The sequence below is a fragment of the Acanthochromis polyacanthus genome, chromosome 24 (assembly GCF_021347895.1).
Source record: "Acanthochromis polyacanthus isolate Apoly-LR-REF ecotype Palm Island chromosome 24, KAUST_Apoly_ChrSc, whole genome shotgun sequence".
Taxonomy (NCBI): Eukaryota; Metazoa; Chordata; class Actinopteri; family Pomacentridae; genus Acanthochromis; species Acanthochromis polyacanthus.
The window spans coordinates 5443293-5455910 of record NC_067136.1 but is presented as its reverse complement, the minus strand read 5'-3'; the positions used below and the strand labels follow the sequence as shown (position 1 = coordinate 5455910).

At 43.9% G+C, this 12618-nt stretch overlaps 2 protein-coding genes across 54 annotated transcripts in view; one reads left to right on the top strand and one right to left on the bottom strand.

The window, feature by feature from the left end:
- LOC127532550 (uncharacterized) overlaps positions 1 to 4100 on the bottom strand; it is a 34288-nt gene extending 30188 nt beyond the window's left edge. For 2 of the 4 annotated variants that reach the window (XM_051944378.1, XM_051944377.1), the window contains exon 1: positions 3665 to 3978. The gene's annotated coding sequence lies outside the window, so the exon portion shown is untranslated. The other 2 variants (XM_051944376.1, XM_051944375.1) reach the window with 2 other exon arrangements.
- A 128-nt stretch (positions 4101 to 4228) lies between these two features.
- Positions 4229 to 11772, top strand: LOC127532558 (tumor necrosis factor receptor superfamily member 19-like). Of its 50 annotated transcripts, none has more exons than XM_051944413.1 (10): positions 4229 to 4883; positions 6054 to 6129; positions 7210 to 7329; positions 7698 to 7799; positions 7915 to 7951; positions 10220 to 10305; positions 10395 to 10775; positions 10827 to 10866; positions 10898 to 11079; positions 11131 to 11768. In XM_051944413.1, exons 1-7 carry the CDS (start codon positions 4869 to 4871, stop codon positions 10409 to 10411), a joined length of 453 nt encoding a protein of 150 aa, XP_051800373.1. In that variant the 5' UTR covers positions 4229 to 4868; the 3' UTR covers positions 10412 to 10775; positions 10827 to 10866; positions 10898 to 11079; positions 11131 to 11768. The 50 variants fall into 50 exon arrangements, 49 of the variants coding, with proteins under 49 accessions (XP_051800373.1, XP_051800386.1, XP_051800385.1 ...); XM_051944426.1 differs by lacking the exon at positions 10827 to 10866 and having other exon boundaries at positions 10878 to 10917; positions 10949 to 11079; positions 11131 to 11767; XM_051944425.1 differs by having other exon boundaries at positions 10949 to 11079; positions 11131 to 11767.
- The last annotated feature ends 846 nt before the right edge of the window (positions 11773 to 12618 follow it).

Here is a 12618-nt window from a genome sequence, read left to right as displayed (position 1 = left end):
TGGCGGCCAATTTGGATTTTATGGTGGCCATTTTGAATTTGAAGGTCAAACACAGGTCCAATCATTAAATCAACATCAAATATGAGATCCTGGACCCAAAAAATGTCAGAAACCATATGCTGTGGGGTTCTGTGGGCCAAACCACTGAAAAGATATTTTCCAAAATAGCTTGCGGTGGCCATTTTGGATTTGCAGTGCTCACGGGTTATGCCCACATTTTCGCGAGGGGCATGGGGGCCAAATTTTTTATTTATTCTTCATAGATGACAAATCCACCAAGAAACGAACCTTTAAGCTCAACGGTCACGGAACCATCGTAGATGACCCAACTAACCCATCGGATAGCACTCGCAAAGTTTATATCATGCTCGATATCTGCCACACGCTCAAGTTGATACGGAACACCCTGGCATCATCAAAAATTTAGGGCTGCAACTAACGATTATTTTAATAATCGATTAATCGGCCGATTATTTTTTCGATTAATCGATGAATCGGATAAAAAAAATATTTTTAATTTCCGCCTCTTTATTCAGAAAGATTTGGAATGACAGAACAAATAAGATCATTGTAGTGAAGCCTTCATCTTCAACCATCAGAGGCCTCATGTCAGTGACGTTCATGTTGAGGATGCTCTCAGTCAAACAGCTGCTTGCTGTGGTGGACATGATGTCTTTCTATCATAAAGTCTGTTAATGTAGTTCATCCTGCCTCACTCCAACACAGACCAGTGTCTTCACTCAGACTGTCAGAAAATTAAAACTTGAGGCTTAATCTTCAAATTATTACCACATAGTGTGCAAGTTCCATTTATTTGTAATGCATATCCAAACCCTGCTTACGCTGATTAAAGTGAAATAAAAAGCATCTCTCACAGTCACGCATGCCCTATCACTGTCATTAATCAGTTAATAAGCTAACCCTAGCATCAGACAAGCTACCAGAGAGACTGATGTTACGTTTCCTCACTTTAAAACAGAGCAAATGTAGGATAATGTAGTGACTTAAGGTGTGTGTCCACGAGATGCGACACATCACATGTGACCGGTTGGTGCGTTTCCAGCTGTGATCCGGTGTGTTTAACTGCAGCTCATTTTTATAAAGTAGACTCTTCTACTGTCCTTAAACATCTAAACTAGCCGTCGGTGAACTAAAACCAGGACAGGTTCAGCTGCTGCACAGATTATGTCTCGTCTCAAATGCTTTAGAAATACTTTTCCCTTTAGTGTTTTCAAAATAATAGAGAAAGTTTGTGGCCCAGCCACTGTGTTTATCAGACTCATCTACCGGACCGTCAAGCTGAAAGCGCGGTCACGTGACCACATAGAGGCCCGCTCACAGCAGTGCGATTTTTAGATGCGTGCATTCACATGTAGTGGACACGCAGCATATCTTTGTTTTGTGAAGCGTTTAATGCTCCCATACTTTTGAGGACTTCGGTCAAACTGTTTTCTCCGTGCTGGTCATGTTGCATTTGTTGAATTTACTTTCCTTTGAAAATACCTCCTCTGCTCTGCCTCCACCTCGCTCTGTTCAACTCGCTCTGCAGGTGAAGTAGACGGCTCTGCGTCATGACGAGTGACGTATGAATCACGATACACAATGAATCGATAATGCAGTTCGTTGTCAACGCTTTTAATAATCGATTATTATCAATTTTATCGATTCGTTGTTGCAGCCCTACAAAAATGATTAAAGACGAGCATGGTGAAGATGTGAAACGGAGCTATTTCGAAGAGCTACATAAATTACAAGATAAAGAGGGTCTTCAACTTGGCAACAAACTCAAATCTTCCCATATTATGTGGCAGAAGCAAAAGATGAAGGTGAACCTAGCAGCACAAACCCTAAGCATGAGTGTAGCAGATGCTATGGAGTTTTGTCGCGAAAATCTTGAATTGCCCCAGTTTCAAGGCTGCCAGACAACAGCTAGATTCATCCACATCTTTGATCGCTTATTCGATCTGCTTAACAGTCGAAATCCAGTAGCCAAGGGGTATAAAGGACCAATGAGAGCGAGTAACCAGAAGTTCTGGGAGCCATTCCTGGATGAGGCTGAGACCTACATATCTCAACTTAAAGATGTAAATGGTCACCTCATGACAGGCAGCCAGAAGAAAACTCCTTTCATTGGATTCCTGAGTGCTATTACAAGTATCAAGTGCCTTTTCCAACAGCTTGTTACTGGTGAAAATCCACCCTTGAAGTATCTGTTGACATACAAGCCTAGCCAGGATCACGTAGAGCTCTTCTTTGGTGCTGTATGGTCATCTTGCGGCTGCAACAATAACCCTAATGCGTGACAGTTCACAGCTGCATATAAACGTCTCCTCATGCGCCATGAAATAAAGGGGGCGAATGTCAACTATGAGATGCTGGACAACACATCCTTTATGTGACGAGTGATTCCACCACAATTAACGATGCAACAAGCGACACTTTCAATGTTTCCCTTGCAAAGCGGTATGATCCAGATTTTCCATCATCACTACGTTTTGATGATGCCACTGATGTTTCAACAGCACCAGTCATCCCAGCTTTGTCTGCATACAAGGAAGCTGCTGTAGGCTACATTGCAGGATATGTCGTGAAAATGGCTAAAAGAAGGATTTTATGCCCAACTTGCACTTCTGCCATCTGACAGCAGCTTTATATGTGACTTGATCGCCAAAAAAGACAGAGGTGGCCTTCTGAAGCCGTCACGTGATGTTGTGACTGTTTGTGAGTCAACAGAAAAGTGTTTCCAACGAATTCTGGCTGCAAACAGTGGAAAAGTGCCTCAAAGAAGAGGAATTGTGGACGTGATTACATCTGCTGTTTAGAATGAGGTAGCTATAAACGCTGTATTTGATTCACTTTACCCTCACATGTTTGACTACACCCCAGAAAACAATCATGTTTTCAGCCGAATTAAATCCTCTCTAGCTGTTACTGTAAAATGCGCATGCACCACATTGCTAAATCACACACAGAGAGGATGACAGGAGAAAAAGTAAGAAAACAGTTTTTGAAACTAGTTCTCTTAAACACCAGTAGAATGTGATATGTACAGCTAGGCCTACATGTAACTTTATTGTATTTATTAATTTTGTTATTCAGTTGTATTTGCTTGTTTCTATTGCTGTGTGTTATTATCTTTTTATCATATTATATAAACACGTGTACATTTGCGTGTTTTACATGTATATTGAATAATATAATATTAATCTGTTCCTGTAATAATGTGAAAAACAGGTTATTTCACTTAAATAATACTGTGAACATATTAAAACTTTAAGTTTATTGCATAACAAAAATAAAACATTATTTGAATTTAAAACAAATCTGTTAATATTCATTTTGCATAACCAGAAAACAGTTTCATTGTGCATATAGTACTGTACAGTACTGATTACTGGAACTAAAGCAAGTGTCTGGTTTTTATAGTCCAAGTAGTTTGTTAATATTTTTGCCTAAAGTTGAAGACATCTCTAATTCTCCCCTCTATATTATTGACATAATTATAATAAGCTAAAGACACGCAGAATTTATTTACAAGAAATAATAGTTGAGGCTGTTATTAAGCAGGCCTTCACATAAAACTAAATGCCTAAGCCAAAGCCCGGGACTCTGCACTACTGCTTATTGGGGGCCGTAGTATGGCTGCTAGCCCAGCCCCGCTTACCTCAAAGTTGAGCTGCCCGCTTAGTCAGATGCAACATCCAGGTTCTATTTATAGATCAGTGCACCTGACGCAGGTGAGGCACAGAGGACGCGGACTGGGAGCGCGCGGAGGTCAGAGGAGGGCGTGTCCGATAATGGAAGCTTATTTACCGTTAGCCTGACAGCAGCAGCTAGCGGCTAACCGGAGGCTAACCGGAGCATCGGTAGCATTCAGCAGCTAGCGGGCAGATACCGGACCCGGTGAGCGCGGAGACAGAACCGAAGCCAAACCGGACAGCGGCTAACTAACGGACCGAACCAGAACCCTGGAAGGAGCCTCACCTGGAGGAGCAGAATTCTTCTTCTGTTCTTCTCTTCTGCAGCTTCGTCTTCTTCGGAGGTCTGAGTTCAGACAGCATGCTGCTACTCCTCTGGTCAGCTGGAGTACTGCAGTAAAGAGATGACTGTTCCCTCTGCTCAGCCATAGTACTGCAGTAATCAGATTACTGTTCCCTCTGGTCAGTCAGAGTACTGCAGTAATCAGATTACTGTTCCTCTGGTCAGTTAGAGTACTGCAGTAATCAGATTACTGTTCCTCTGGTCAGTCAGAGTACTGCAGTAATCAGATTACCGTTCCCTCTGGTCAGTAAAGAGTACTTCAGTAATCAGATTACTGTTCCCTCTGGTCAGTAAAGAGTACTGCAGTAATCAGGTGGAACTAGACCAGATGGAACCGGATCACGGAGATCAGGTTCTTCACCTGCACCTCCAATCAGAGAAGTCAGGAAATAATTTCACTGAAGGAGTTTATTTAACAGATCAGAACTTTTCAGTGAGCTTCAAGACGTCCAGAACCAGGACCAGAACCAGAACCAGAACCAGGAGCAGGAGCAGGAGCAGGAGCAGGAGCAGGACCAGAATCAGGACCAGAACCATGACCAGGACCAGGATGTTACATGTTGATGTTTCTGTGCAGCACGCGTGTGTTTCCTTCTGTTGTGTTTGTAACAGGGCTTGACTGTAAACACTCAGCTGATAACGGAGGTAACTACAGGTCACACACACACACAAACACACACACTCAGCACTCGGCTTTGCTCCCTTCCGGTATTGGTCTGACGTCAGGGCGTGCTGGTTGTCATGGTGACCGTATAAACAGGGAGCGGCTCACGCTCATAAAAGCCTGCAGGAGTCTCTGCTCTGTCTGATCTGCGCGAGACGAAGAGATGGACGGACATCAGGTGAGTGAGGAACTGCTACCTGTTACCTGTTAGCTGTAAGCTGTTGCCTATTAGCTGTTACCTGTAAGCTGAAAGCTGTTAGCTGTTAGCTGTTAGCTGTTACCTGTTGGCTGTAAGCTGTTAGCTGTTATCTGTAATCTGTTACCTGTAAGTTGTTACTTGTTATCTGTAAGCTGTTACCTATTAGCTGTAAGTTGTTTCCTGTTAGCTGTAAGCCATTACCTGTTACCTGTTAGCTGTAAGCTGTTATCTGTTAGCTACAAGCTGTTAGCTCTTAGCTATTACCTGTTAGCTGTTAGCTGTTACCTGTTACCTGTTACCTGTAAGCTGTAAGCTGTAAGCTGTAAGCTGTAAGCTGTAAGCTGTTACCTGTTAGCTGTTAGCTGTTACCTGTTAGCTGTAAGCTGTTACCTGTTATCTGTTAGTTGTTACCTGTTGGCTGTGAGCTGTTACCTGTTACCTTTTAGCTGTTACCTGTTACCTGTTAGCTGTTACCTGTTACCTTTTAGCTGTTACCTGTTACCTGTTAGCTGTTACCTGTTACCTTTTAGCTGGTACCTGTTACCTTTTAGCTGGTACCTGTTACCTTTTAGCTGTAAGCTGTTAGCTGTTATCTGTTAGCTGTAAGTTGTTATCTGTTAGCTGTTAGCTGTAAGTTGTTATCTGTTAGCTGTTAGCTGTTAGGTGTAAGTTGTTATCTGTTAGCTGTTACCTGTTAGCGTGCGGTCCGATGCGGGATCATTGATTAGTGATCAGAGGGATTAATGATCAGTGATGAGGCGGATCAGGTATCAGACAGGTGTTGTGCACTCAGCTGGTTCTGGTCATTCCACTTTGTTCAAACTGGACCCGGTTCTGACACCAGGCAGACTGCAACCCCAGAATGAGTTCTAAGGGGAACAAAAAGAACCAGCTGGTCCTACTGGTCCAAGTTCACTGTGATCTGGACATGGGTATGTGCAGAGGGGGCGGGGCCTCCTCAGGTATGCAGGTGATGGGTCACTGCACTGTTTCCTGATTTCTAGGAAACAAACACACAAACACACACACACACACACACACACACACACACACACACACACACACACACACACACACACACACACACACACACACACACACACACAGCCACCAGGTGTTGTGTGTCTGATATGAAGATTGTGTTTCCAGGTGAGCGTTCTGTGTCTACTGCTGGAGATGATAGTGATTGGACGGAACACTGCGTCATGTCCTCCCTGTCAACCAGGTCTGTGTCTGTCCTCATGGTTAGCGTGTCTGTCCTCATGGTGTGCGTGTCTGTCCTCATGGTGTGCGTGTGTGTCTGTCCTCATGGTGTGTGCATGTGTGTCCTCATGGTGTCTGTCCTCATGTTGGGTGTCTGTCCTCATGTTGCATGTCTGTCCTCATGTTGGGTGTCTGTCCTCATGTTGGGTGTCTGTCCTCATGTTGGGTGTCTGTCCTCATGTTGGGTGTCTGTCCTCATGGTGTCTGTCCTCATGGTGTCTGTCCTCATGGTGCGTGTCTGTCCTCATGGTGCGTGTCTGTCCTCATGGTGCGTGTCTGTCCTCATGGTGCGTGTCTGTCCTCATGGTGTGTGCATGTGTGTCCTCATGGTGTCTGTCCTCATGTTGGGTGTCTGTCCTCATGTTGGGTGTCTGTCCTCATGTTGGGTGTCTGTCCTCATGGTGTCTGTCCTCATGGTGCGTGTCTGTCCTCATGGTGCGTGTCTGTCCTCATGGTGTGTGCATGTGTGTCCTCATGGTGTCTGTCCTCATGTTGGGTGTCTGTCCTCATGTTGGGCGTCTGTCCTCATGTTGGGTGTCTGTCCTCATGGTGCGTGTCTGTCCTCATGGTGCGTGTCTGTCCTCATGGTGCGTGTGTGTCTGTCCTCATGTTGTGTGTGTGTGTCTGTCCTCATGGTGTCTGTCCTCATGGTGCGTGTGTGTCCTCATGGTGTCTGTCCTCATGGTGCGTGTCTGTCCTCATGGTGCGTGTCTGTCCTCATGGTGTCTGTCCTCATGGTGCGTGTCTGTCCTCATGGTGCGTGTCTGTCCTCATGGTGCGTGTCCTCATGGTGCGTGTCTGTCCTCATGGTGCGTGTCTGTCCTCATGGTGCGTGTCCTCATGGTGCGTGTCTGTCCTCATGGTGCGTGTCTGTCCTCATGGTGCGTGTCTGTCCTCATGGTGTCTGTCCTCATGGTGCGTGTCTGTCCTCATGGTGTCTGTCTGTCCTCATGGTGTCTGTCCTCATGGTGCGTGTCTGTCCTCATGTTGCGTGTCTGTCCTCATGGTGCGTGTCTGTCCTCATGGTGTGTGTCTCCTGCAGGTTTCTTCTTGGTCCAGAACTGTTCCCTCCGTAGTGGTGGGGGTGGGGTGGGGATCCGGTGTCAACCTTGCACTGACTGTTCAGGTAAACTCACCTGTTCAGGTAAACTCACCTGTTCAGGTACAGTTTTACTAAATGAATTCATGTCCTTCTAGTTTTCTCCTTTTCCTGCTCAGATTCATTTACCAAAAATAAACCAATGATCATTTCAGTTAAAGAGAAACTAGATTCCTGTAAAGTTAAAGTTATTGGCAGGTGATTGGTTGATTATTGGCTGGTTATTGGATGATCAGGACTCTGTGGTCTGGTTGGTGGTTGGTTATTGATTGGTTATTGGTTAGTTAGGGTTACGACTCTGTAGTCTGGTTATTGATTGATTTTTGACAGGTTATTGATTGGTTATTGACTGGTTATTGGCTGATTATTGGATGATCAGGACTCTGTGGTCTGGTCGGTGGTCCAATCGTTCTGTCTTCTGTGTCCTCCAGCTACTCATCAGGAAACTGAGGTTGAGTGCTCGAAGTTCTCCGATTCTGTGTGCAGAAACCAAACCACCAGCGCCATGACGGCAACATCTGCAGGACCTCCAGGTGAGCTCACCTGAAGCAGCATGCTTCCTGTGACATCACAGTCAACTGAAAGCTTTCTGGCTGAGCTCCTCATGACTCTTCTCCTTGTTCTCTGTCCTCCTCCTCCTGTCTACAGTCTCTCCTCATGACACGTGGCTCATCCTCAGTGTGATGTAAGATTCAGTCCCCTGTAATCTGCTGATTCTCTAATCACTGAAGAAACTCCAATCTGTCAGCAGGAGGATGGCACAGTTCATATTTCTGGGGGAATAGACGGGAAATAAAAGCATCTTAAAAGTGAAGTCACTTTCTGAGTTGAATATCTCCAGAAACGGAAAACAGTTTCCAGTAGATTCAAATGATTGAATGGATTAAGCAGAGATCAGAGCTGTCATTATTTCAACATAAAAATAGAAAACTGGTCTGGTGTCTCCATAAAGCTCCATCCAGACTGGTCTATGGTCTCCATAAAGCTCCATCCAGACCGGTCTGGGGTCTCCATAAAGCTCCATCCAGACCGGTCTGGGGTCTCCATAAAGCTCCATCCAGACTGGTCTATGGTCTCCATAAAGCTCCATCCAGACCGGTCTGGGGTCTCCATAAAGCTCCCTCCAGACTGGTCTGGGGTCTCCATAAAGCTCCCTCCAGACTGGTCTGGTGTCTCCATAAAGCTCCATCCAGACTGGTCTATGGTCTCCATAAAGCTCCATCCAGACTGGTCTAGGGTCTCCATAAAGCTCCATCCAGACTGGTCTATGGTCTCCATAAAGCTCCATGCAGACCGGTCTGGGGTCTCCATAAAGCTCCCTCCAGACTGGTCTGGGGTCTCCATAAAGCTCCCTCCAGACTGGTCTGGGGTCTCCTTAAAGCTCCATCCAGACTGGTCTAGGGTCTCCATAAAGCTCCATCCAGACCGGTCTAGGGTCTCCATAAAGCTCCATCTAGACTGGTCTATGGTCTCCATAAAGCTCCATCCAGACTGGTCTGGGGTCTCCATAAAGCTCCCTCCAGACTGGTCTGGGGTCTCCTTAAAGCTCCCTCCAGACTGGTCTATGGTCTCCATAAAGCTCCATCCAGACCGGTCTAGGGTCTCCATAAAGCTCCATCCAGACCGGTCTAGGGTCTCCATAAAGCTCCATCCAGACTGGTCTAGTGTCTCCTTAAAGCTCCATCCAGACTGGTCTAGGGTCTCCATAAAGCTCCATCCAGACCGGTCTAGGGTCTCCATAAAGCTCCATCTAGACTGGTCTATGGTCTCCATAAAGCTCCATCCAGACTGGTCTGGGGTCTCCATAAAGCTCCCTCCAGACTGGTCTGGGGTCTCCTTAAAGCTCCCTCCAGACTGGTCTATGGTCTCCATAAAGCTCCATCCAGACCGGTCTAGGGTCTCCATAAAGCTCCATCCAGACCGGTCTAGGGTCTCCATAAAGCTCCATCCAGACCGGTCTAGGGTCTCCATAAAGCTCCATCCAGACTGGTCTGGGGTCTCCATAAAGCTCCCTCCAGACTGGTCTGGGGTCTCCTTAAAGCTCCATCCAGACTGGTCTAGGGTCTCCATAAAGCTCCATCCAGACTGGTCTATGGTCTCCATAAAGCTCCATCCAGACTGGTCTGGGGTCTCCATAAAGCTCCCTCCAGACTGGTCTGGGGTCTCCTTAAAGCTCCATCCAGACTGGTCTAGGGTCTCCATAAAGCTCCATCCAGACTGGTCTATGGTCTCCATAAAGCTCCATCCAGACCGGTCTAGGGTCTCCATAAAGCTCCATCCAGACCGGTCTAGGGTCTCCATAAAGCTCCATCCAGACCGGTCTAGGGTCTCCATAAAGCTCCATCCAGACCGGTCTAGGGTCTCCATCAAGCTCCATCCAGACCGGTCTAGGATCTCCATAAAGCTCCATAAAGCTCCATCCAGACCGGTCTAGGGTCTCCATAAAGCTCCATCCAGACCGGTCTAGGGTCTCCATAAAGCTCCATCCAGACTGGTCTAGTGTCTCCATAAAGCTCCATCCAGACCGGTCTAGTGTCTCCATAAAGCTCCTACTGTCTATCTACAGATGGATCCATGTTTCCACTGAAATCCAGTCTTTGGTCCTCATTTCTCCAAAAGAATCTGATGTGTTAAAGTTTTATTTCTCATCATAATGAACTCTTAAAATGACTTCCTGGTTAAGATGTTTTTGGGTTTTTTTTTAGGGTGAAAACAGAAAAATTCTCAGATCTGAAACCTAAAATCAGTGAATCATTTGACAGATCTTAGGTTTGGGTCTGAACTAATGAATGTGCAGCAGTCTGGTGTTTCAGCTCTTTAAATCTAGACCTAGTTAGTTCACCTCTGCAGGTAGAACTCCTGTCCTAACTGCTGACGGCCTCTGATTGGCTGCACAGATGGATGGGCTGATCTGATTGGCTCTGGCTAACGTTTGGTGTGTTTGTCTCTGCAGATCTTTCTCCGTCTTCCTGATCCTGCTGCTCAGTCTGTCTCTCGCCCTGCTGGCCTGCAGAAAGCAGCACGGCAACAAGCACCCTGGTAACAAGCTCCTCCCCCAGCCTCTACCTGCTCCCATCAGATAAGAGGCCCCGCCCACCCTGGCACTCACCTGGCTGTTTTCTGTGCAGGTCTGAATGTGCCCTGACTGGCGAGGCTGCAGCTCTGAAGGAAAATCATTCCACCGTCTCCTCAGCGTCCCTGCTGGAGGAAGCTGATCCAGGTGCTGATCCAAGTCCTCATCCAGGTGCTGATCCATTTCCGGATCCAAGTCCTCATCAAGGTGCTGATTCAAGTCCTGATTCAGGTCCTGATCTAGTTGCTGATCCAGGTCCTGATCCAGATCGCCACAACCCAGGACCTAGGGTGAAAGAACATCTGTAGTCCAGGTGTTGACCAGGCCCAGTCCAGTCTGACCGCCTGAGTACAGGTGAAGCTGCTTTAGTCCAGGTGTAGTTCAGGTCTAGTTGGTTTAGTCCAGGTGTAGATGGTTTAGTCCAGATGTAGTTCAGGTCTAGTTGGTTTAGTCCAGGTGTAGATGGTTTAGTCCAGATGTAGTTCAGGTCTCGTTGGTTTAGTCCAGGTGTAGTTGGTTTAGTCCAGGTGTAGTTCAGGTCTCGTTGGTTTAGTCCAGGTGTAGTTGGTTTAGTCCAGGTGTAGTTCAGGTCTCGTTGGTTTAGTCCAGGTGTAGTTGGTTTAGTCCAGGTGTAGATGGTTTAGTCCAGGTGTAGTTCAGGTCTAGTTGGTTTAGTCCAGGTGGAGATGGTTTAGTCCAGGTGTAGTTGGTTTAGTCCAGGTGTAGATGGTTTAGTCCAGGTGTAGTTCAGGTCTAGTTGGTTTAGTCCAGGTGTAGTTGGTTTAGTCCAGGTGTAGATGGTTTAGTCCAGCTCTTGGTCCAGACATTTCAGAAGCAGTCTAGCATAAGCAGACCTGTGTCTTTTGTTAGCCAATCAGATGGAAGAACCTGTGTGCTGTGACCTCACCGTGTGCAGAGTGTCATACATGTAGTTTCTGTCAGAGACACGTTGTCTCCTCCTGCTGGTGGACTCTCCTCTAGAAGTCCTGCAGATGTTCGGTTCTCCAGTTTCCCAGAATGCACCTGTCTTCCTGCACAGTCGCAGCAGCCGAGAGGAAAATCAGTGGAATGATCCTTTATCTGTATTCATGTATGTGTGAGACGTAACCATGGTAACAGCTTATTTGACAACATTAGTTTACTGGGATCACAGTAACTGCAGTCTACTGTAGCCATGGTTACAGCAGTTAAACATAACCATGGTAACAGTTTTATTCATGTTTATATGATCATACAGCTATGATATTTAGTTTATTTATGTTATTATTAACATACAGCTGTTATATTTAGTTTTAATATTTTTATTAACATACAGCTATGATATTTAGTTTATTTATGTTATTATTAACATACAGCTGTTATATTTAGTTTTAATATTTTTATTATCATACAGCTGTTATATTTAGTTTATTTATGTTATCATACAGCTGTTATATTTAGTTTATTTATGTTATTAACATACTGCTGTTATATTTAGTTTTAATATTTTTATTATCATACAGCTGTTATATTTAGTTTATTTATGTTATTAACATACAGCTGTTATATTTAGTTTTATTTCTATTTTTATTAACATACAGCTGTTATATTTAGTTTTATTTATGTTATTATTAACATACAGCTGTTATATTTAGTTTTAATATTTTTAATAACATACTGCTGTTATATTTAGTTTTAATATTTTTAATAACATACTGCTGTTATATTTAGTTTTAATATTTTTATTAACATACAGCTGTTATATTTAGTTTTAATATTTTTATTAACATACAGCTGTTATATTTAGTTTTAATATTTTTAATAACATACTGCTGTTATATTTAGTTTTAATATTTTTATTATCATACAGCTGTTATATTTAGTTTATTTATGTTATTAACATACAGCTGTTATATTTAGTTTTATTTCTATTTTATTAACATACAGCTGTTATATTTAGTTTATTTATGTTATTATTAACATACAGCTGTTATATTTAGTTTTAATATTTTTAATAACATACTGCTGTTATATTTAGTTTTAATATTTTTAATAACATACAGCTGTTATATTTAGTTTTAATATTTTTATTAACATACAGCTGTTATATTTAGTTTTAATATTTTTATTAACATACAGCTGTTATATATAGTTTTATTTATGTTATTATTAACATACAGCTGTTATATTTAGTTTTAATATTTTTAATAACAAACAGCTGTTATATTTAGTTTTAATATTTTTAATAACATACAGCTGTTATATTTAGTTTATTTATGTTTTTATTAACACAGCTTTAG

What these genes read in the sequence shown, in the direction of transcription:
- LOC127532558 (XM_051944410.1), top strand. An exon ending in AACATCTGCAGGACCTCCAG is followed by an intron (nt 7,800 to 7,914) that starts GTGAGCTCACCT and finishes TCCTGTCTACAG; the next exon opens with TCTCTCCTCATGACACGTGG. An exon ending in TGGCTCATCCTCAGTGTGAT is followed by an intron (nt 7,952 to 10,219) that starts GTAAGATTCAGT and finishes TTGTCTCTGCAG; the next exon opens with ATCTTTCTCCGTCTTCCTGA.